Below are 23964 nucleotides of genomic sequence, written 5' to 3' on the forward strand. Positions count from 1 at the left end.
TTGTAGAGCCAGTTAGTTTGAACGATCGAGAAAAATGTAAGATCAGACTGTTATTTCATTCCAAAATATGAACACGCTATTTGACTGTTCAGCTCGTATACTTGTTTGTATTTTCAAACCGTGTGCTTTCACTTTTAGGATGAGGACTAACCGATGTGTCTGGCAAACACAATGGTATCCCAGGTACCGTTGCTGGGCTCTAAACTCGATCAAGAGCGGGGGCATTGGAACATGAGCTAAATTAAAAATGATCAAATGATTTTTATTTTGACACTTTCGTTCCTACGTCCCTATGTAAACATCAATCAGGTTAGAAAACGTAAAAGAAAAAAACAGAATTGTCTCAGAACTGCACCCGTGCATGTTGGCTTACATGCAGCTAGGACCAATTGTATAGCCTCATCCTTGCAGAGAACATTGTGGGAGAACTCAAAATATTAAAATAGGAAAAAAAAGAGATAAAGTCATAACTGCTGTGTATGGATAGAGCTTGAGCTGAGTTTGGTGAAAACGGAACCATGGAAACACGTAGACGCAGTAAGAAACATCGACTTCTCCAGCCATCGTTACAAATGTGTGTTATTCCCGTCTAACCCTAGTGCTGGTGCAGACCTGCTAACGTGGCACTTCAAAGCGACTTGACCTCGGATAAACTTTTCTCTTTTCTTGCCTCCATCCCAGCCGTCTCGGTGTCCCTCCACTGGCTTGATGTTGCGAAGCCGTATTACACAAGGCAGGTAACAAAGTTTGTGACACGGTGGGTGGTAAATCCCCAAAAATACAAACCAACAAAAGATTTTTTTTTTTGACTGATGTTTGGCTGGCAGAGAACGCAACAGCACGCAGCAGCAAAGGTTTCCTCAGCTGCTGTGGGTTGACGGCTCTTAACAAGACCATCAATATATAATATGCAAGTGCTTTGGTGCAAACTATGCAGAGGAAAAATCTGTACTGAGAACAGTCAAGATTTTATGGAATATAATGTCTTTTGTGTGTATAAAAAAAACAAACAAACTGTGAGGGGGAGAAAATAGTTTCCAAAAAACCATCATGTGGTTCAAGTGACGTGAAGCAGAGGAATGTGCTGGCCAGAGAGAGAAGGGCACCAACATTCCCACAAGGCTTAAGAAAAAGGGAGAAGCCGGGGGGAGGGGGGGGGTGGTGGGGAGGGCAAGGGCAGGAGCAGGAGCAGCGTTCCCCGCCATCACCGCCTCAGTCGCCCACATCGCTGTCTTGGTCTCCTATGACCCACAGGAAGTGGAAGCTGAGCGCCAGCAGGGCGGTGCCAAACAGGTCACCCAGAGCTGTCAGGTAAGGGATGGAGAAACTGTCGGGATCTTTGCCGCTCCGCCACATGGAGTGCACCATCCAGTCCGCTATGCACAACAGCAGCAACACCTGCGCGAGAGAGAGAGAGAGAGAGAGAGAGAGAGAGAGAGAGAGAGAGAGAGAGAGAGAGTATTAGGAAACCTACATGATCACTTCTCTCAGAAAGAGCAGGGCGGGTTGCCTCTTAACATATATCTTAGCAGAAAATTGTTGCGTTTACTTCACACAAGAGCAGCCATTTTCCCCTGTTGCCATGGGAACGTTGTGACGTAATTACGCGACGTGAAAATCATCGAAAAGCAGGGTGTTGGGGGAATCACTTTTTTTCGACCTCTTTTTCATCAAACCGCAGTTTTTGCGAGTTCCCGCAATTTCATCTCGTAAAATTGCATAAATATCCCGCATATTCCATCGCATTTGTTAAGAAAACGTGCCGCATAATCAAGGACTTTTGCCCGCAACAATCACAAAAAAACCTGCATTTTTTTGGAAGGACTGTTCAATACGCGAACGTCTTTGTCACCCTGAACGTCCCGCAGAACCCCGTCTGGCAGTTCAATAAAGCGTTGCTTGATAATAGATACCTGAAGAAAAAAAAAAAAAGGAACAAATAGTCTCATATCCGTATTGATCAGCTAAAATCAGATTCAACTGAGAAAGTTCCGAGTCGGGTACGTCGCTAAATAATAATGGTTGTTGTTTTTGTCAGTTGACTCATTTCACTAATATGTGGTAGAGATGGGCCTGAATCTGGCTACACCCGAGTGTAATTTGACGTATATTTTTTATTTCTTTTGACTCATTTAGTAGTGTTTCAAGGCAATACCAAAGAATAATATGGCAGAAGAAAAAAAAAAAAAAAAAAAAGGATAAGAAGAGGCAGCCTGAGTGTAATCCTTAACCAAAGAGCAGAAAGAAAAGCAAGACGGAGACAAGAAAAAGCTTATTGCGGGAGGAATAGGTGCTTCAAAATGCTATGCAGAATGGCAAAAACACTTAAACCGTAGTGGGAGCAGAGCGGAGGACGAGTAATGGACAGAGCAGCAGACCGAGAGACGAGTTAAGAGAGTGTTATTCATAATTCAAGTTTCCACGCACGGAGGGAACGGTGCTGAGAGTAAAAGAGAAGCCTATTAAAAGATAAGGACAGGTCTATAATTTCGGGCGGAAATGAGCTGTCCAAAGTTGGTAGTGCAAACATTATGAAAACAAATAAGATATGGCAGTCATGGAACGACACGGACATGTTGAATGGATACAAGCAGCGATGATGGTATCAAGAGATGGCGCGGGAGGATTGATTATGATAATCTATTATTTTCTGTGTCTTAACGTACGCGTTTTTGATAACCTGCTGACGGCACCACTTGTCTTTGAATGTGGGAGAGTTGGTGTGATGTAACGTGTAATCCTGTTCAACAACGTGGCCTCCTGCTTTCCCAGCCCGACATTGTTCAGTCGTGACACGCTGAAAGCGTCTCACAGGTGAACAGCAAGCCTTTCCAAAGCCGACTAGCCACAAAGCTAGGGTGTCAACGGCTTTGGCTGTTATTCGTGATGACAGGGTGGCACAGTTGGACATCCTCTCAGTTGTTGCAATTGTGGCTTTTGTAGCATCACTTGCCTCAAACTGTCAACTACAATCCATCATTTACAGTACACAGCTTCCCGTCGAGGATATTGCTTTGGTTTTTGTTTTTTTTTCCCCACTCAGACTAACAAGAAAAGGGAGGAAGAGACAGAGAGGAACCTTTGTCATCTTTTTTTTTTTTTTTTGGATTAAGATGCATTCGATTTCCACAGTTAGCCAAAACAAATGAAAAATGAACGAGACAAATGAAACGGAATGGCGATCCATCATGGAGCCCTCTTTTTCTCCGTGTCTGTATTCCGTCCCCTAATCACATCTGAGTAGCGCAAGAGATGGAGTGTCTACAAGATGAAGCTGTTTGGTCTCCTGAGGTGGCCATGGCAACGTTTGCCATTTGCCTGTGTGTCAGTTTCTCCAATTACAAACCACTTACACAGGTGGCAGAAATATATGGCGGAAAATGAGTCGGAGTGTTTTGACATTTTTGTTGTGGATGCTGGGAGCGGAATAAGGTGAATGCAATTCCTCTGGCTGTCTAACAGTGTTGGACAGAGGCGCGGGAAGAAGAAAAAAAATCTGTTTGGTGCTCCTACGTGTGGGAATCATGCAGCAGTTTAGAAATGGTTGTTTTGTGTCGCAACGTCAAACGGAGCATGAATCCTCTGAATGTGCCCATACACACCTTTTGGTAAGCAACGGGCAAAAACAGGTTTTGCATTATTATGCTAAACATCTCTTGCTTTCTTCCGTGAAGTTCCAAGTCAGATTCACAAATCCTCTGAACTGCACAAACGTGTTGGAAATCATTTCAGCTCGTTGAGTGCTGCCTGCTCGTGACATTTGGTCATTAGTAGAATTTACGCTCTTAAATTGCTAAATAAGACTACATGTTCCATTCTGTTGGTGGGCACGTTTCTTCAACAACATTTTTTTTTTACATTCAAGGGGCTAGATATTATTTTGAAGATATTTGGAGGCTGGTACCCTGGGAATGAGCAGGGAAGTTTTTTTTTTTTTAACTTTAGACATTGCTAGGGTCTCTGATTGTAATCCTGTAGACTGAACATTACTTCTTACAAAAATGCTTTGAGAAAACACCGCATAGTGTGTGTGTGTGTGTGTGTGTGTGTGTGTGTGTGTGTGTTGCTTCAGGTGCTTGCAAGACTTATGACTCGTACTTGCCCCCCAGAACATGACATTTGACTTGCTCCAAAAGAGATTCCGGTGCCACTTGAATGCCTGCGCTCACCTCTGGATGTTACAGGCAACAGACGCATTCCTTCACGTCACGTTAAAATTACACTTGGCAGAAGGTAACGTTGGCCTACCGTTAGCCTCCTGTTAGTAAGTAGCTGGCTTAACCCTTGTGTTGACTTCGGGTCAAATTGACCAGTTTTCAATTTTTGTTTTATATCCTAAAATATGGGACGTAGAAATAAAGCGCTGAAAATGTGTAGAAGAAAAGTTTTACGATTTAAAACGCTGGAAAAAGCAAAAACAAAGTGCTTTTTTTCAAGGTTGACGGGAAGACAACACAAGGGTTAAACACGGTTAAAATGTTTAAAGTCGGGGAGAGGTCGGAGAAACCACACCGACAAGACTTCATGGTGCATTCAAGTGCACGTCGTAACCTCATGGTGCATTCAGGTGCACCTTGAGAAACTCAAGCTGTAGTCAAGTAGAGTACCGTTCTGTCATCTAGAGGTTGTTTAACAGCAATTGTTTAAAGAAATTTTTAAATTTGACCATATGGCCTTAGCATTAAAAAAAAAGCCATTCTTTAAATGTTGTAAACTCCAACTCAAACAACAACTCCAACAGAGTGATAGGGCTTCTCCTGTAAAATAATCTACATCATTTATCATTTTTGAAAAATATAACCTCAGATCGGACTCCGTATCAGCACATACTCAATATTAACACTCGGATTGGAATCGGGACCAAATAACTGATCAGGACATTCACAATCGTCATTGCTGTAAATCATATGGTCCTGTAACCAATCAGACATTGCTTATCAGCACGTCTTAAGCATGGGGAAAAAAAAGCAACACGTTTAAAAAAAAAAAACACAAGGTGCTGCACTCGATTATTGCTTCAGGTACTGGTGAGATGATGAAATGAGATTCAGAAAGGCCGCTTTAATGCATTCATGAGTTTGAAAGGCTTACCACACACCAAAACACTGCACGGCAGTTTATCATACTGCGAGACAGGGTTTTGCAACGCTTCAAAGTAATCTTAGCGGTGTTCATTCATGTCTAAAAGATTCATGGTAAACAGCAGAGTACGCAGTTCACTTTAAAAAAAGCCCCAACCGTCCTCTGAATTGCCTCAGCTGATGTATATGGAATTACATATTTAACCGACAATGTTAATCGACGAGCGTATTGACTCAAATAAAACCCTTATTATAAGCTGCTCGCTCCAACACAAAGTTCCCTCTTCTGTTTGCTCAGATTAACTTCTCTGAGTCCTCCTCTGCCTCTGTGCATCACTTAACTATGCAAGTATACATAACCGTCCTGTGTTCAAAGACACCTGCAGATACTGCCTGAAAGAACAAACTCACTTGATGTAACTCTCTTAGCTATTTTAGAACACTGCAAGTATTTATCATCTGGGCAAACATAATTGGATTCTTAAAAGTAACTGCCCGCTGAAATGCTTGATTTGCAGACCGTTTCACATTGTTGATCCAATATTGTATAATACCATATTCTAGTGTATGACTTGAATACAAATAAGCTCAGGAATGACTTGGGGAATACGCAGGTATTTTATTATGACTTTTTCTCCGTATCCTCCTTTAAGCAGGCCGCCCTGAATGATACCGTTTGTTTGGACCTCTCGGAGTCATTTGGGTGCTTGTTCTTGGTGTCTCGAGGCTCTGTTTTAAAGCTAGAGTGAATATTTTGGTATCCATCAAAGGAATCCATGTCATTCTTAAATAACACTCCACATTTAGGCAATACCTTGGTGGGGGAAATGCATCACACCCTCTGCACTTAAGAAAGCACTATTTCTATCTCCATGTTTATGTTTGGGGTCAATTCTTAACAACATTAATATTTTTAATAATGCTCCAGGTTAGAGGGTTTCTGAGAATCTCATTGACATCCAAGCTGAATTAGTACTGTAACGGAAATATCCCTCACTACAGTAACTAGACATTAGATCCAATCAAATCAAGAATTAGTAAATCGGAATTGAATCCGGAAATCAGTGGCGACACCCAGCCCTAGCAGCAGAGAGTCCAAAGATTCTTTCTAAAGCCCAATAATTGTGATGGCACAATGTTGCAGTGTTTCCAGTGGCCTCCGCTGTAACTGCAGGGGGAAAAAATCTGTAGTAGTAGTAGTAATGTTCAGATCTATATAATAGATAACTATCTAACTTCAGAGAGTCTTGTTATAGTGTGTTCCTGTGTGCTTTACTCTTGAGCAAAGCTGAGCGGTTTCAGGAACAAAAGCTCAGATGAGAGACCAAGGAACTTTCTCACAGCTTAGATGTGCCGGATGCCTGATCTGTCAAGATAACACTGATACCATCGTATAGCCAGCTATGACTGAGATAATGAGGTTTGGGCTTCAGAACAAGAGATGTTCAGCCTTTGATTAAGTTCCTTTCACACAGCTATTATTGGTTTGTATGGGACCATGTTTTGACCCAGTAACTTCAGACCAGGGGTCATCATCTACATTTTTTCCAAGGGCCAGAATTTTTCTAAGCAGACACTCCAAGGGCCGGACTTTCAAATAAAGAAAATAAAATGTATTTATTAAGGGTATGACGAGATCTCGTTTTACGAGATCTCGCGAGATTAAAACGTGACGAGATTTCTCCTCGAGGTGAAAAGTTGTCTCGTGAGGCGATGTTATGTCAGCGTGATGGAGCGTGAAATTACTATTGAAGATCCCCCTGCCACTTTTAAATCATTTGTGTGGCAACATTTTGGTTTTCCTGCAGAAATAATAAACGGAGAAAGAGTGACAGACAAGACGAACGCAATATGTAAATATTGTAAGAAAAAAATGCCGTATACCGCGGCTAACACGAGCACTATGCAAAAACACTTACAGCACCACCACAGCTCTCTACTAACTACTGCACCCGCGACGAAAACATTAAAAGGCCAAACAACTCTAAAAGCCTTTGCATCTCTGCCACCGGTAAGTGCAAGAGCCACGGCAATAACGAGGGACATAGGCGTTTTCATTGCAGCTGATATGAGGCCATTTTCTGTGGTGGAAAATGTTGGATTTCGGTGACTCCTCCACACACTGGAAACGAGGCGCCATCCCATCACGCCGCATTTAACTTTCGCACTGTAGTCCCAAACCTCTACAAAGAAGCCAAGGTCAGTTGAATAAAAAACTATTTTCCATTCATATATTTCATCATTGAGGATTTCTTCAAATTTTTTTTAAAAATCTCGTCTCGTCTCGTGAACCCAATCTCGTGATGTGTCTCGTCTCGTGGAGTAAGTGTCTCGTCACACCCTTAGTATTTATGCATACCTAATATGCCTAGTCTTGTTTGACATTTTCACTTTCTTACTAAATTAATGCTATATATATATATATATATATATATATATATATATATATATATATATATATATATATGCATTAGTGTGAGCAAACTCCTAAAAAACATGGAAACTCCATAATGATAACTGGCTCTTTAACTAGAAAATGATCTCAGACTAGGAGGCAGTTCACTGAGGAGTGATGGTTAAAGTATGTGAAATGTTGATAAGCAGGCTACTCATTTGTAATTACAACGTTGCTGTTGCAAAAGAATACAACCGGCATCGGCATCATCATCATCATCATCATCATCATCATCATCATCAAGGAAGAACGCGACGTCATTCACGTGCATATTAAGTAGCCACATGCATCTATTTTGGTCTCATAATACATCCATAGATTTACCACTCCAGTGGAGAGGATGGTTCGTTTAGCCAGCAGTTAAGTTTACAAGAACTTATCCAAATTGCAAGATTCATGGCAAACTAAGATAAACAGACTACAAACCAACAGCTTTTGTTTTAGCTCGTTTGTAAAAATTCGCTATTTAGAATAGAGCTGCGTTTGCGTAAAACAGCGCGGTGGACAAGAGTGGACTGAGCAGACTGAAACATGGCTTTCTACATGTTTATGCCTGTAGACAGGTGAGTGGGCATTGAGAAGTATTTATTTTTTAATCATGGAGGTGTTATTGTACTTACAGTAACGAGCGTAGCGCAATTTCATCTGCGCCAGCGGCCCTTTATAATCCTACCGGTATTGTTCCCAGTCAGATACACGTGCTGCGTGGTGTAAAACACACCTCTCGGCTCAGCTGTGCGTGTGCGCCCAAGGGCATCGCTGTTTAGAATCCCGTCTGTCTTCCAAAATGCAACGTTTGTATCCAAACGCATTGTGCTTGAAGCTGCATGAAATGTTGTCTGGTTTACCCGGGTGTTGTCCAGTTAAGCGTGACTTAACGTTAATTTCGCAATACCGAAACTAAGTGGAATGTGAATAGAGATGCAATCACGGGGGGGACGGGGAACGGGGGACGGGGGACGGGGACGGGGGTTCAGCCCTCCCTGTGGAATGTTATCTGCTGTGAATGCACGAAATGCTAAATATCAGAGTGCATTTTCTTCTTCACATTTTCTGAATTCATTATTATTCTGCTGGCCGGACTGAAAGCATTGGCGGGCCACTGGCTGCCAGTTACCGATCGCTGCTTTAGACCTTAGTATTATTAAATGTCCCATATTGCGTTACATTACCATAGTAATGCATATTCATCAGTGGTAAACTTTGTGTAGCCTTTTTTTTGGTTTCTTGACTACAAGACTGTCAAACTATTCTCTCGTTCTGAGTTTTCAGACATCTCTTGGGCTTATTGCACTAAGTTGCCTTATTTTATTTCGTATTGCCTCATTCTTTGTCTGGATACACTGTGGGCTTACACATTTTTGTTAAACCATGTTGTGTATTGTTCAAGTTATGTTCTTACTCCTGTTTGGTATGCCCTCAATTTCCTATTAACTGTGGATTTGTGCAAAACCATCACCCACTGTATGCCAAAATATGCAGAACTCCGGCCAATTTAACTGCATTCTTATTTTCTTCCACTCAGTGACTGCATCGTGAGGCTCGCAGAGATATCACAGAGAGTCGCGCTATTCTGCAAAAAAATGTTTCAATTTCTCCGCTAATTTTTTATGGCTCCTACTCTAAATGGAACATTATCAAACCACAGCATGTGCAATTTCCGCTTATCGCTGCTATTAAAAGAACCAGACGGTTACAGAACCTTTTACTTTAACTGAATGACATCAATTCCCATCATGCTACAGACATCTTTGCCAAATTGTGTCTGACCCCATGCTAGGCACAGAGACGAAATATAAAACTATATTATAAGGTCTGCACATATTCAATCTCAAATGGATGTGAGCCCATGCCAAGAGTCTCAGGCAATTGGATATTTGGAATGCAGGTCACGTGTGAATCATACAATTTATTTATTTACTTAGGGTTACTGCGGGACATTAAATGAAATACATCTGCACTGGTAAAGGGATTTCAGTTTTCAGATATGCAGTAATATACCACATCAGGGTCTTTTGAGGGCACTTACCAAAGCTATTGACAGGCCATGATTAATGCTGCCCTCTACCTCATTCAAGTGTCTAAACTGAGCCTCTTTGAGATCTCTCTTACCCAAACAATCTATTCCAAACATGGAAAACACAAGAACCCCCTCCCTGAACAAAAGCAGACCATCCCAGACCCTCATTTTTCACACAAATGAGCTTGCGTGTTCATTTGAGTGTACTGTCAGGCGAGATGATGAGAGTGGCAGAATGTTTATTACTATCATTAGTGCCTGGGTTGGAGTATAGTTGGAGAGGCTCACTGAAGGCGCAGCCTACTGTACTGTAAGCATTTCCTGCTCATAATCCTCAAACACCCACACGCATTTGTTTGCAGAGAGATAGAGACATAAAGCAAAGACCCTTGCGCTCAGTCCCGTTCCTTAACTACCAAGTGCTGAGCTCGGTACTGCGCCATGTGCGACTCCCAACAAAGATGGAACAGAAGTGAGATGCCTCACTCTGTAGCTAAAACAGAGAGCTCAACGCACAGGGTGAACAGAGGAGCTGCCATGTTAACCTATTCTGGTACAACCTTTAAATACAACTATGAACCTGAAAATGAGCATACTATGAGGTCTTTTTAAGATTTTTTCTTCTTAGATTATTACAGAGACTAGCATTCATCCATGTTGCAGTAACAACAATGAGCCACAGATTGCATATTCAATTAGGCAACCCTACAGTTAGTATTAAACTTCCATATTATTTGCAGCATTCAGCCGAATAATTAGTGTCTGCTATTCTGCCTGTGTCTGTATGAATACACTGATGACAAAGCAGATGCAATTCCATGGGTAATTTCTGCAGTAAGCTTCAATAAATAAATCATTCTATAATAACCTTGCTGCTATGACACGGTCTAGAAACCATCATTCAAAGCAGAATTTAGGCAATTCCCCAGACATAGATCAAGGAGGACAACAAAGAAGTTCATGAATTATTCTGACACGCAGCGTCTTGTCTGCGCCTGACCCGGCTTGTACACCCTGTCGAACATTTAAAAAAAACAAAAAGCAAAGTGCTGTTTAAGGTTCTTAAATCCAGTCAATAAATTGACCAGTATTCTCACTTTGATGGTTGTAAATATCAGGATGTTAAAAGAGGCTGGATCCAAACTTCCTGCCCCTCCATGGGCCTGTCTCTGCCATTTGATGTTTTATCTGGGACTAAGCCCCCCCTTAAAGCAGCTCTACTGGCTACAGACTAAATTGATTTGGAAAGTTCCCAACGCCTGCAGTTGCCAGGATTACATCCTAATGTTCCATGTCTGCATTAATGATTAAGGGGAGTCTTTAAAATCCTTTGAGCAGAGCAAGCTAAAAAAAAACAACAAAAAAAACACACCGTCTAAATTCTTAAAATTCCAGACGTTAACATAGATCATGGTGCACCTGAAAAAGTAAAAAAAAAAGGAGTCACACAACCTTCATAATTATCTTAACTGCTGCAGAAACAAAAACGTACAGAAGTCAGATTCATTCAGGCGTCGCCTGAAGCCACAATGCTTGAGGAATTGACAGGACACACACACACACACACACACACACACACACACACACACACACACACACACACACACACACACACACACACACACACACACACACACACACACACACACACGGTTCTCCTCCTTCACTACAAGTGTTGGGAAGGAAACACGTCCACGGATTAATCTTTCATGGGAACTTATCCTCACTGACGGGGAAAATAATGTTTCGAATGATGCTGGAAATCAACAGTGCGGGTAAGATGAGCCTGTGTGCATAATGAGCGAAATGAACTTGCCCGAAGGTCATAATGCAAACGTGTATATTGCACAGTCACAGATTATGGTGAGCGACGCGGGGTCAACGTACCCACAAACACCATTCCAAACCACATAAACAGAAACATACTCCCTTCACTTGTGCTCAAACATGAGATGAAGCCTTGCAATAGTTCAAACAGAACAGGTCCCGTGGCAGGAACATTTCACTTTATGAGGTTTTTTAACATTAATATGCGTTCCCCCAGCCTGCCTATGGTCCACCAGTGGCTAGAAATGGTGATAGGTGTAAACCGAGCCCTGGGTATCCTGCTCTGCCCTTGAGACAATGAAAGCTCAGATGGGCCGATCTGGAATCTTCCCTTCGTCATAAGGGGAAAGGTTACCTCCCCTTTCTCTGCTTTGCCCGCCCAGAGAATTTCGCCCATGAGAAAGAGAGAGACATCATGGCTTGCAAACAAGCAAAGTGGCAGTTGGTAAAGAACACACCCCCACCCTCCACCTTGCCCCCCCCTCTCTCTTCCTCAATGGCATTTAAAGCTACAGACACAGAAATGGCATATCCTAAGGAAAGCTCATTGTGGGACTGTCTCTAGTGGCTGTAATTCTGCACCAAGGCTGAATTTCCACCCTGCCACCCTTTGCTTTTTTTGATAACTCTGCAAACCCTTGGTGTTCTCTCAATGAGCTTCATGAGGTAGTCACCTGAAATGGTTTTCACTTCACAGGTGTGCCTTGTCAGGGTTCATTAGTGGAAGTTTTTCCCTTATTAATAAAAAAGCAAAGGGTGGCTACTTTGAGGAATCTAAAATATAAGACATGTTTTCAGTTATTTCACACTTTTTTGTTAAGTACATAATTCCATATGTGTTCATTCATAGTTTTGATGCCTTCAGTGAGAATCTACAATGTAAATAGTCATGAAAATAAAAAGGAAACGCATTGAATGAGAAGGTGTGTCCAAACTTTTGGCCTGTACTGTACGTGGAATAATGAGCAATACATGTAAAACTGACTATTTTAGAATCATAAAGCTTCTTACATATAAAAGCACACTCATAGTTATGACGTGCTCACCTGCAGCGCAGCAGCAGCCAGGTAGACGGACATGAAGATGGGCGTCAGCGTGGTGTGTCCGCTCTTCATCAGGTGGATGGTGTAGAGGAAGACCAGGTGACCGGGGATCACCAAAATGAGGAGCACCTGAGCAGAGCGATGATTGGCTCCTAAGAAAATACAGAAAGGGTGGGAGGGGAGGAAGGTTGGAGGTGAATGTGAGGGTGTCGCTTCTTTGCAGGAGAAAAAGCGTCTGAAAGCGTGAATGTACGGAAGAGGATTAGGACCCGATGCGGAAAAATGCAATGGAGTTCTGACTTTAAAGTGAGAATATTGAGCTTAAAGTCAGAATTGTGAGAAAAAAAGGATTCTGCCTTTTTTCTTTCAGAATACTAAGTAGGGCTACACGATATTTTGGAAAACGTAACACTAATCTCCAACAGCAGTGTGTGTCTGATGTAACGTCAGCCCTCTGTTCCCACAGCCCTATGTTCCCACAGTCCTATGTTCCCACATTTCTAAGAATTCTTTTTTCACTGAAAATTAGGCCCTATGTTCCCACAGATATGTGGGAACAGCGGTGCGTGGTAATTACCTGTCTGGTAGGACAGAGAAGCAGCAGTACTGCAGCTCACCAGACACAGAGCTGAAAACCGCTGCTTCAAACTGTGAACTGCACAAGTGATTATAATCCTGACAAAGCTTCCGTAGACCTTGATATTCAAACCAACTTTAAACATGTGCACTTGTGTGAAAGCCAAATACAATGTGTGAAGGCCAAAAATCAGCATTCAACATAGTATTCCTAATGACTACAATAATGAACAGTTTGGGGGACAATAAACTCAATTTCTCAAGAGCAATTTTTCAAGGGGACACAAATAATACAGCCAAAATTGTACTTGTACAGGATATGTGTACACAGAGGAAAGCCTAACTACTATTATTAGTGTAGCATGGAGACCGTGGCATTATCATTTTTCTCAATGTTTCTCTATGGTTTTATGAAAAAAGCTGACCAATATATTCTTCTTCAAAACCATGTATTGATTGCAGAGTTTTTGAAGTTGTTCACAATCAAGCCACCAAAATACACTGACATTTGAACTTAACATTAAACGTAATGACTGTTATTGTGTGTCACAAAGAAATAAAATGACTTTGTGACAAATAAAATGAATAGGTTATTAGGTTTTTAGGTTATAGCTACTGCTAGAGCAAGACGACCACCATTCAACTCGAAAAAAAGACATAACCATTGCAATGACTCCAAAGTTGTTTAGTTAAGGTAAATTAAGCTACAAAAACTGCATAGTTCCCCTTTAAAAGTAGTTTATTTACGTTCTTTTTCCGTTATGACTGACTGTCAAACTGGTTAATAAAAAAGTTCTACGGCATTTATTGTTTGTGGTTGTTCATGTATTATACAGGGTACCCCCAGGATCCTCCAACTTAAATTCAAGGCTTTTTAAGACCTTTTTAATACCATTTCAAATGAAATTCAATGCCAACTTCGTACCCATTCCGACAGAAGTATGAGGGGAAAATGTCAAATCTGTATACATTTTAAACCCTAGAAAATAATTATGTACAAGTAGGCTACTTGAATAAAATAACACATTGTATTTAAAGTATCAGTCATTTAATACAATTTATTGGATTATAATATAATCCAATGAGATATATTACTGATTGAGCACTTTTACTTTTGCTACTTTAAGTACAGTATATTTTGATAATACTTTTGTACTATTACCTAAGGACAATGTTGAATGCAGGACTTGTAACTGACAAGTAATTTGTAACTCTACAACATTGTTTTTTCTACTTTTACTACAATACATGATCTGAGTAAGTCTTCCACCTCTGGAAATCACAAACACCAGTTGTGCATGAATACCTGCAGCTGTGTTTAACACTGAAAACACACAGCTCAGTTCAGCGTTTACTCAGGGCTCTCAAGTTTTAAGGACAGGCAAGAGTGACATCTTTTGTTGAGGAAGTAACCTCCTTAAATGTCCATATGACAATTATTCACCTCTATGTTAAATTCATTCATTTTAATGAATTAACACACCCCTGGACTGTAATATTCCAGATGTGTTTTGAGCAAGATTTCTGCTCATGTTCAAAACTTTGTGTTGTGCATATTCAAAATATATCTGAGATTTGGAGGGGTCATGATATTTTGAAAAAAAATAAAGTAGGCTACCTAAAAAAAAAAAAAAACTATAAAATATCTACCTGCACCATAGTCTGCTGTGCATTACGTGATTGTTCTGCTGATACGGTAAATACCAGACCGTCTGACACAGGCACAGAGCCCTGTTTGCTTTTTACATTGACTGTCACGCTCAATGTGTGACACTTAAGAGCCCTGGTTTACTTGCAGCTCCGATACAGTAGCAGAGAACCTTTAACGTTGCCTGCCGGTCACATCGTCTCTAAACGGTCCGCTCACAGTGAAGTCCTGCACGGATCAACAGATGTTAGAGTCCGGCAGCTGCTCGCTCCGTTTGTTATAAGACGCACCGAGCAGATTAATGGAGCCGTTCGGTGTTTGGCTAGCTAATAAGCCGTTAGCCTGTTATCTTGAGCTTTATCTGAAGGCGGCGAGCGGCCAGCCAGGCTCCGACACACCCGACACAATCCGCACATCCGCCGATCAGTTTAACCGCTAACTTTAACCGCTGTCTCGGTCCTCCGGTGCGTCCAGCGACGGGCTCCGGTCAGTTTTTAAATTAGCCTACATCAGTAACAGTTAATTTTGTTATGGTATGAACTTAATCCTAGGGAAGGCAAACAATATAAGACCTTTATAACAAAATCCAAGACTTTATATACCAAATTCAAGGCTTTTAAGGCCTTAATTTGAGATTATCAAATTTAAGACTTTTTCAATGCTTTTAAGACCCCGCGGGTACCCTGATTATAAAGACTTGAGACTTGACAGAAGTCATTTCACATCCATACAGGGATAGAAATATACTGCTGTTAAAACATAATAAAATATGTTTGTTTTTTTTAAACCCACTGGTATCGGATCGGTAGTCGGGATCGGTAAGGAATAAATGGTATCAATGGTATCTCTAATACAATCACTATTTTTTTGCTATATATTTAGTTTTTAGGTCCTGACCACCCAACCCCCCAGCAATTTCAGCCTACGATGGACAGCTATGCTTAGCAAATGTGTGATTTCTGTAACTGGCCACAGTTCTGACCTGAACCCCAGAATGTGCGGCAGGGGTAGTAGCAGCCCTTGGCCTCGTCAGGAACCTCCCCGGGAGCACAGTTGAAATGCAGGTGAGTGGAGAACCTGCTGGCCTGGATAGCCACTAGGTTACCCCCGATTCCTGCAAAAGATAGGAGAGTTCATGGGTCACGATTGGAGCAGAGCATTCAGGGGGTTAAGTGAAGTCAATGACAAGACAGATTTAAAAAAAAAAAGGCAGCTAAACGTGGCTATTTATTCAGTCACTTTTTCAGGGAACACAATTCAATTCAATTTTATTTATAGTGTCAAATCACAACAGGAGTTGTCTCAGGACACTTTACAGATAAGAGTAAAGTGTCGGTTGATCCCTAGTCTTTACTACCAACGATCTCTACCAGCATTGGAAACGCAAAAAGCCCAAGAGGCATGAGTGAGCTACGGTGTGACTTTAACAACTTTGTGCGAGGGCTCCGCAATTACCTCCACACACACACACAACTATAAAAAGATAACTACTATGGTGGAAAACAAGACAATCTGCTACACCAAATTATGTTTTTATTTTTTTATTAGACTTTCCTCTCGTCTTTGCATTTTGTCTCATCGTGCCTCTAAAAATGAGAGCTTTGACATTGCTTTAACCAGCCAAAACGTTTGGGAGCCAGTGTTCGCAAGTTTGTATTTTTATTTTAATTACTACCACATTTTTCAAGACAGTGAAATGGATCAGAGTCATTTTCCTTGTCAAGCAGATGAATAGTCTGGAGTATGTTGGACACCATCTGTACTGACAAAAAAAAAAAAACACAGGGCCACTTCACATTCACATACTGCAGCTATCACACCTTCCCTTCAGAGAGTAACGCACAAACTCACTTCCTGGGACTTTCATGTTTGGATCCACAGTCTGGTGTACTAAGCCCTGCAGGAGAGCTTGCATCCATACCGATAACAGCAACAAAGTAGCTGACAGGTGGGCACAGAGCAGCTCAGAACACGAGACAAGGGATTGACTCTTCATGTCTGTAAAAACTATTCAGGGTAGAAAGCAATGCTCGAGAAGAGAGACGGTTTCTCTTTTCACAATCATAAAAAAACATGTTTTTATTCAAATGCTTGCAGTGCAGTGGGTAAACACATCGTCCATACATTCACTGAAGTGGTTGTGTACAATAAACTATATACAGTAGGGCTGGGACGATAGGATGTTGTCCCGATTCGATTCTTTCGCGATACAAGGGCTCCGTTTCGATTTGTAATGCGATGATCATTTCTTGCGACTCTAGAAGTACTGAGATTAGTATTTAGTTTAGTGATTTTCTTTTCCTTCTTTGACAAAAACAAAAGCTGCTTGATACACTTCTAGAAACAATATATCATGAGCTATTCCAAAAACTAATTGTTTTCTACGAAAGCCAGTCAGTCTGACATTTATTTGATTTATAAATAAGAACATACCATGCATTTTCTGCTTTTGGTCTGTTTTGCTAGAAACAGATATGATGTAATCGCCATCGGCGGTACAGTATAAAGAGAAAATATTAAAAATACTGATTCTAGGGAAAAGAATGAACAAAAAAAAATAAATCACCCCCTAACACCCCTAATATAGACCGAAAAAGAAGCAGGATGTGTCTCAGACTTCCCTCTGTCCCTCTAAACCAGGCCTGTTATTGTGCTGAGTGTATTAAGTTAGACACTGCCACCACCTCAGGGTGAAGTCCACTTAATTCAATCTATTGTGGCTCTTTGTCCGCCTGGTGACATTTAATTGGAGCATTAGCAGAACTCCCACAGGGCTTGTAAACAGCCATAACTTCACAATGAACGTTGTCACGCTGTCGCCGCCCTCTCACTTCACATTCCTGCCCTCACCATCTGAAGATGTCACTGATCTGATGTAGGTCTTTAAAAAGGAACACTTCAGTACACTAAGGCTATGTTTACACTTGGTGTCTTTTTTTTTTTTTTTTTTTTTTTTAAGCTGCCAGTGTCTGTTTTACATTACAATCCTATGGAGTGAACCGTGTTTTCAAAAAAAGTCCTGAGTGCTTTTTTAAACGCCACCGCTGACTTGTTTTTCTGCAGCTCAGGGCGTCTTTTTGAAGTTGAAAAAAGTTCTACTTTTCTAAACACAGATGGAAAAAAAAAAAAACGTCCTACATCAATTGCTTTTTGACAGCCGACCAATGACAAGCGGAGTAGCCAGACCTGTCATTTTTACAACAACGAGAAAAAAATGGAGGCGCTCACTCTACAGGGAACTTGCTTTGTGTTATGCAACATTAGCAGCACCGCTCTCTCTCTCTGTTCTTTCTCTAGCTCACTCCACCACTTTGTTTTATCTAACGTTAGCACCGCTCCACATAGCGCTCTTGGATTCTGTAGCAGTACTTTTTGGACCCAAAACACCGCCAGCTTCTTTTTTTTACTACAAAAGCGCACTAGTCAACTTTTTCTTGTCAAAAAAGATGCAACGTGTGAACATTGCCTTATGTGCTTTCTTTCCAAGACTGAGAGGTCTTTGGGCCATTTACGCATGCACGGCAAAACTTGAAATCATCCACACATTACCCCGGCGGAGCTGTATGTGGGAACGCAAATGTCCACATCAGTTTCACAGCGAGCGTGTTGAGGACGTTTTCTATTGTGGCTGACGGGAAAGCGGAAGAAATGTAATGTCCGAGGGTGAAGAAGAAGGGCGATTTAGAGAGACGCCAGCAAAAAAAAAAGGCTAACTGGAGAGACGACGAGATTTGGGATCTTCTGCCTAAAGGGCAGACGCAGTGTTCTTACACCCTCAGCAGGGGGGCAGAGGTAGAGTGAAGGTTTGGGGGCAATATCTGGTTTATTCAGGTCAGTGGGTTTGACAGGAGGAATGAGGACAAGAAGGTCTGGGCGTAGCACGCCCATGTGGGGAACTACAGGGGGTCTGTGCTCCTGTCAGGGAGGGGGGAGTTTGCACAGGAACTGTCTGCCCGCTCATCTCATCTCCGCTCCTCTCCTCTAGGTTTAATTTCATTTTGTTTATTCAAAACGGCTCGAAGAGAGGGATGTTACGCGATAACACAAACACAGATCACAGATTGCATATAATCAAAGAAAAACATGGACAGGAGGGAGGAAAGAAATAACTTATTGGTGGAAGTGAGATGTAAAGCAGGCAGACACCTTATCGTAAAACAAACAACAGGAGAAAGAGAGAGAGAGAGAGAGAGAGAGAGAGAGAGAGAGAGAGAGAGAGAGAGAGAGAGAGAGAGAGAGAGAGAGAGAGAATAAATAGGCAAATATGCAGAGATGACAAGCAAAGATTAAAGTATCTGAGTGCTGTCTGGCGGGAAAACTGCAGAACAAGACGTATAACACAATGTGATATCTGCAGGTTCAGGAAGCCAGATCAAAGGCGTTTTAAGACCTTTATAGTGACACCTGAAACTGAATATAAAATCAAAATCCCCCCCCCCCAAAAAAAGGCAAGAACACCAGGCCATCTTCGGTGTAGCATACTGCCGCAGAAGAATCGGGTTCAATAAACAAGTAAAACAGGAAATTAAGTGGCAGACGCTTCCTCCATACCTGGATTAAGCATACCAGAATACCTTTTGAAATATTAATATAGTTTAAGCAGCCAGAGATGCCTTCTATTGCAGGAAAAAAAAAATCATAAAATTGCATAAAATAATGCATTAAAATAATGCATTAAAATGAATGAACGGAGGTCGGTGTGGTAAAAAGGAGGCTTTCTCTCTCTATTTTTCATTTAACCTGTCTTTTCTTATCACGCTTTACACATCTCCTTTCCCACTGCCTTTTCGTTCATATATTATTATTTTTTTATTACTACGGGATCCTTGGTGCATCTTAATCCGCTGATGGACGCGAGTAGGCCGCCTCACTGTGTGATCGCCCGTGAATAAAGTGCCGTCAATCCGAGGCGGTTGAAACGTTTGCTCATTTTTCTGATGCCACACACACACACACACACACACACACACACACACACACATGTATGTATTACTATCTTTGTAGGGACTTGTCATTGACATAATGCATTCCCTAGCCCCTTACCCTAACCTTAACCATCACAACTAAATGCCTAACCTTAACCCTTACCCTCACCCTAACCATAACCTAATTCTAACCCTAATCCTAAAACCAAGTCTTAACCCTCAAACAGCCATTTAAACTCGTGGGGACCAGCATTTTGGTCCCCACGAGGCTGTGCAGACCCCACAAGTATACTGTAGTCCCCGGTTTTTGGACCCCACGAATATAGTAAAACGGGTACACACACACACACACACACACACACACACACACACACACACACACACACACACACACACACACACACACACACACACACACACACACACACACACACACACACACACACACACACACACACACACACACACACACACACACACACACCTCGATTCCCCGGCCGTAGACAGCCGGGATACGTCTCGACGGAAAAACCAATTACCGTCAGAATCGTACTGCATCTCGTTAAATGTCTCTCATTAATGTCATTTAATTAAAGGCTTATCTCATGATGTTGGAAGGTGCCAGGGCCCTGGCAAACCGTGCCTGAGCCAGTTAGCAGTGGGAGATAAGAGGCGAGAGGAAATGGAAGAGGGACTAGTTTTATGAAGTGCAGACAGACTGACGGACTGCGGCCGACTGCCTGAACCAGTCTCATTAGGCGACTTGTTTTTGCCGATGCTGAGCATTCGTGGGTCTTTATTTAGTAACTTTTATTTATCCGGGGACTGTTGACTGGGCCCAGGCGCTTCATCTGCTTTCGCAGTCGCATTAATTCACACCTGGGAGCCGCACGGCACAAGACAAACAGACTCTGTGGTGTGTCATCCATCTTGTGTATAAACACCTTGTCTATATCTCAGCTCCAAGGGTCAGACACTGCATTAATTGCACAACTGAGAGGGGAAAAAAAACACGAGACAAACATCTTTTCTCCCAAAAGTCTGCTAAAGAAATTACACTGGTTCACACACACACACACACACACACACACACACACACACACACACACACACACACACACACACACACACACACACACACACACACACACACACACACACACACACACACACACACACACACACACACACACACACACACACACACACACACACACACACACCTAACTTTTACTGACTATCCAAAGTCTTTGATTTAACTACATAGTTATGCTGAATAGTTTGTCTTTCTTTCTGGGAAATCACGTCTTACCCATTACTTATTACCCATAGGACCCACAAAGAGTAACCAACTTAGATAATTCCTGGTCCAAGTTCCAAGTTGAGCCATGCTGGAATCTTCCAGAACGAAGAAGCGTATGCTATGTTGATTTTGGCATTGGAACATGCATGTAAGGAGGGACCAGGCGTAAAGGTCATTGGAGGCACAATTGCAAATCCAACAATGACACCTTGAAGCCATTCACAGCAAAAGAAAGAAGCCGTGGCAATACCGTGACTCACCGTTGATAACCGGCGTGTACACCACGATGCCAGCCAGATTTGGGTCAGACACTGTTTTGTCCAGGATGAGTCCTCCGATGCTGCAGAACACAACATAATTAGATCATTAACTGGTGGTACTGTGTGTATGTGAAAGAGAGAGACACAGAGAGAGAGAGAGAGAGACAGAGAGACAAAAGGGCGCATGGAAATAGAAAGACAGAGCATTCGTTATCTAAATGATGTCCACAGTGAATCTATGGCCTTTTAAAAAGCTTCATTGGCTGCACTGCAAGTGGTGAGGACTTATGCTACCCTGTCACTGTGGCGGGGTTTTTTCTTTTTTTTTGACGGCAGGGATCACCCCGCTTCCCAGCACTGGACACTTGATGGGTTTGCCACTAGCAGTAATCAATTTATCTTCAATGACCACTGACGAGCAAAGACTACACCCTGCTACAAGCGCAATGGCTGCACCTGATTGGACGTGGGGCTGTCTGCTCCCGGGTTTTAAAATAGACTTACGCGGAGGCTCGTTTAGGAAAGTAACTGAAGGAAAATGGTTCACCCAAATTTGTTTCTGAAAAACATTTTATGCGAGAAATGAGCTATGCAGTTGCTGAACCGGTCTTCAATTTAGGAACGACGACGACCAGTTTAAAAGATTTCCGTGAGTAGCCTGGACCTCAACATCTCTCGAACGTCGCCACTACGCTACCAGAATGGATTGCTTGGCTGCTCCCGTAGACAATGAATGGGTGGAAAAAAAGCGGAAAGCATGGAAATGACGCTAACAGTGGACACGTACCGTAAGAGAGACTGAAAGACAGTACAAGAGTTTTAATTAGGGCTGAAAGGGCTGATTCTTCGACTAACTCGAATAATTTAATTACTAAAAATCCTCGATTGCAAAATCCTTTGCCTCGATGCTTCGTTTAATCAATGTAACCAACGTTGTACGGCTCGCTAAGTTTCCGCACGGACAATTATTACGAGCGCACAACGGGCTGGCGCTGGACACAAGACTGACGCGTAATACATCCAGGGACTGATGGCGCAGATTACAAAATGAAGGAAGACAGTGAATATAGTGAGGGCTTAAGAGAAGACAGAGGCGAGAGAAAACGACAGAAAGTTTGGGATCATTTTAAGCTGCAAACATGCTGCTACATCATCTCAGTAGAAAACATCCAGTCTACTCCTCCATTCCTCGGAGTGAACCCGACACGAGATAGGCTGACTAAGGTCTGCTGCTCTCGTCCACCGCGCTGTTTTACCCAACCAGCCTACAGCACGCCACTAATGCTAATAGCCATGTTTTACCAACAAGCTAAAACGAAAGCTGTCGGTTTGTAATCTAACTGTTAAATTAGTTTGCTACTAATCTTGAAATTTTGACAAATGTCTGTAAACTTAGCTGCTGCCGGAGACTCCTCACTCAGTAGATTAGCCTTCTTAAAATGTGTCCCCCCAGAACAGTGTAGTTGAATAGCCCTGCTGTAAGCTTTGTACGGTCACATTTACCTGGGCTTAGTGAACAGCTCTTTTGCATATCCAGCGCAAAGAGCCAGAGGCAAGAAGGGGAAGGGGGCGAAAAGGATTTACATTTGGGCCACCAAAAATGTACTTTTGTATGTATGTGGCCCGTGCTTAAAAATATAAGCATCTATCCCTGTTATTGTACGCAATACAGGCAATAAAAAAGGTTGCTTTTTTGAAAAAAGAAAACGTCTTTTGTATGTTTGCTATTGCTCTTTACTGTAAAGCAAAAGTATTTCTCATCATTACTCGATTAATCTATGAAATAATCGACAGCTGAAGCCCTAGTTTTAATAGCTTCTGGTGTCCAGACACAATACTTCTATTGTCTTTTTGCTCTATTAAACCTGGGAAATGTGTCATCACCTGCACTGAGTATTGCGAGGCGAGCGAGACAATCACTCCCTTCCTACTGGCTGTCTTAGTGAAAGGCTGCCAGGCTCATGGGGACTCGAGGGTGGGTGTGCTAGGGTGCTGCAATTTGTTTTGGGGATGAGTCATCAAGCAAACCAGACACTGGCAAGTGCAGACGCAGAATAGCTGTTCTTTCCCCTTTGAACACTAAACACGCACGGTAACATACACACACACACACACACCTGCTGATGAACATGGCAGTGATGACTGGCTCCCATCCAGAGTAGAGCAGGGTGCGGCTGGCCGGGTGCTTGGACGAGATGACAATCCACAGCGGAGTCAGACACATGAAGAAGGCGCAAACCAGTGACGACACATATGGGTAGGTATCTGGGGGGAAGAGGAAGAGAGGCATTTATTTTTCCCGATTCATTTTTCCTCTTTGGGCGGCAGTTTGGAGCTTATCCCAGCATGCACTACTAGGGTAACGGTAGGGAAAACCCCTGGGTTCACAAAAGTGCTTGTTTTGCCGCTGACAGACTCAGATTATTATTCTAAGTGTCTGACAACATTATGAAAGGGTTTCTAAGGAGGTCGACCTTTCGGTTAAAGAGTAAGATCCTTTTTTTTAAACATAAAAACATCTGCGAAAATTGAGTTTGCTAAACCCACCAGACTCCATGTAAATAAACATCATTTTAGCATCGTAAAATACACTTCATTCAAAGACGACAGAAACAAAATAAAACTATGAAAAGACATTTTGGGTCGTCTTTCCACTTTTCCAACCAGCACAACTCTAGTTTTGGTTGAAATAAACACAGTTTACCGATCTACATGTGAAAATATGTTGGCTCTATACACTCTAAAAGTATTGTTTATTTAAATGGAGTCTGGTGGGTTTAGCGCTAGAGACTTCAGAGCGGTTCCTGGTTAAACAGAAAGGTCTTA

General features: G+C 42.1%; 1 protein-coding gene across 2 annotated transcripts in view; it reads right to left on the bottom strand.

Moving 5' to 3' along the window:
• Window positions 1-241: 241 nt before the first annotated feature.
• Window positions 242-23964, bottom strand: part of slc41a2b (solute carrier family 41 member 2b) — a 46981-nt gene continuing 23258 nt past the window's right edge. For both annotated transcript variants that reach the window (XM_028570852.1, XM_028570853.1), the window contains exons 7-11: window positions 23256-23403; window positions 21139-21218; window positions 15633-15764; window positions 12430-12578; window positions 242-1398 (exon numbers count right to left, since the gene is read on the bottom strand). In XM_028570852.1, coding sequence (XP_028426653.1) covers window positions 1213-1398; window positions 12430-12578; window positions 15633-15764; window positions 21139-21218; window positions 23256-23403 — 695 coding nt within the window. In that variant the 3' untranslated portion in view covers window positions 242-1212. The remainder of the gene's footprint in view (window positions 1399-12429; window positions 12579-15632; window positions 15765-21138; window positions 21219-23255; window positions 23404-23964) is intronic.

This window comes from Perca flavescens, chromosome 23, assembly GCF_004354835.1.
Source record: "Perca flavescens isolate YP-PL-M2 chromosome 23, PFLA_1.0, whole genome shotgun sequence".
Classification (NCBI taxonomy): Eukaryota; Metazoa; Chordata; class Actinopteri; order Perciformes; family Percidae; genus Perca; species Perca flavescens.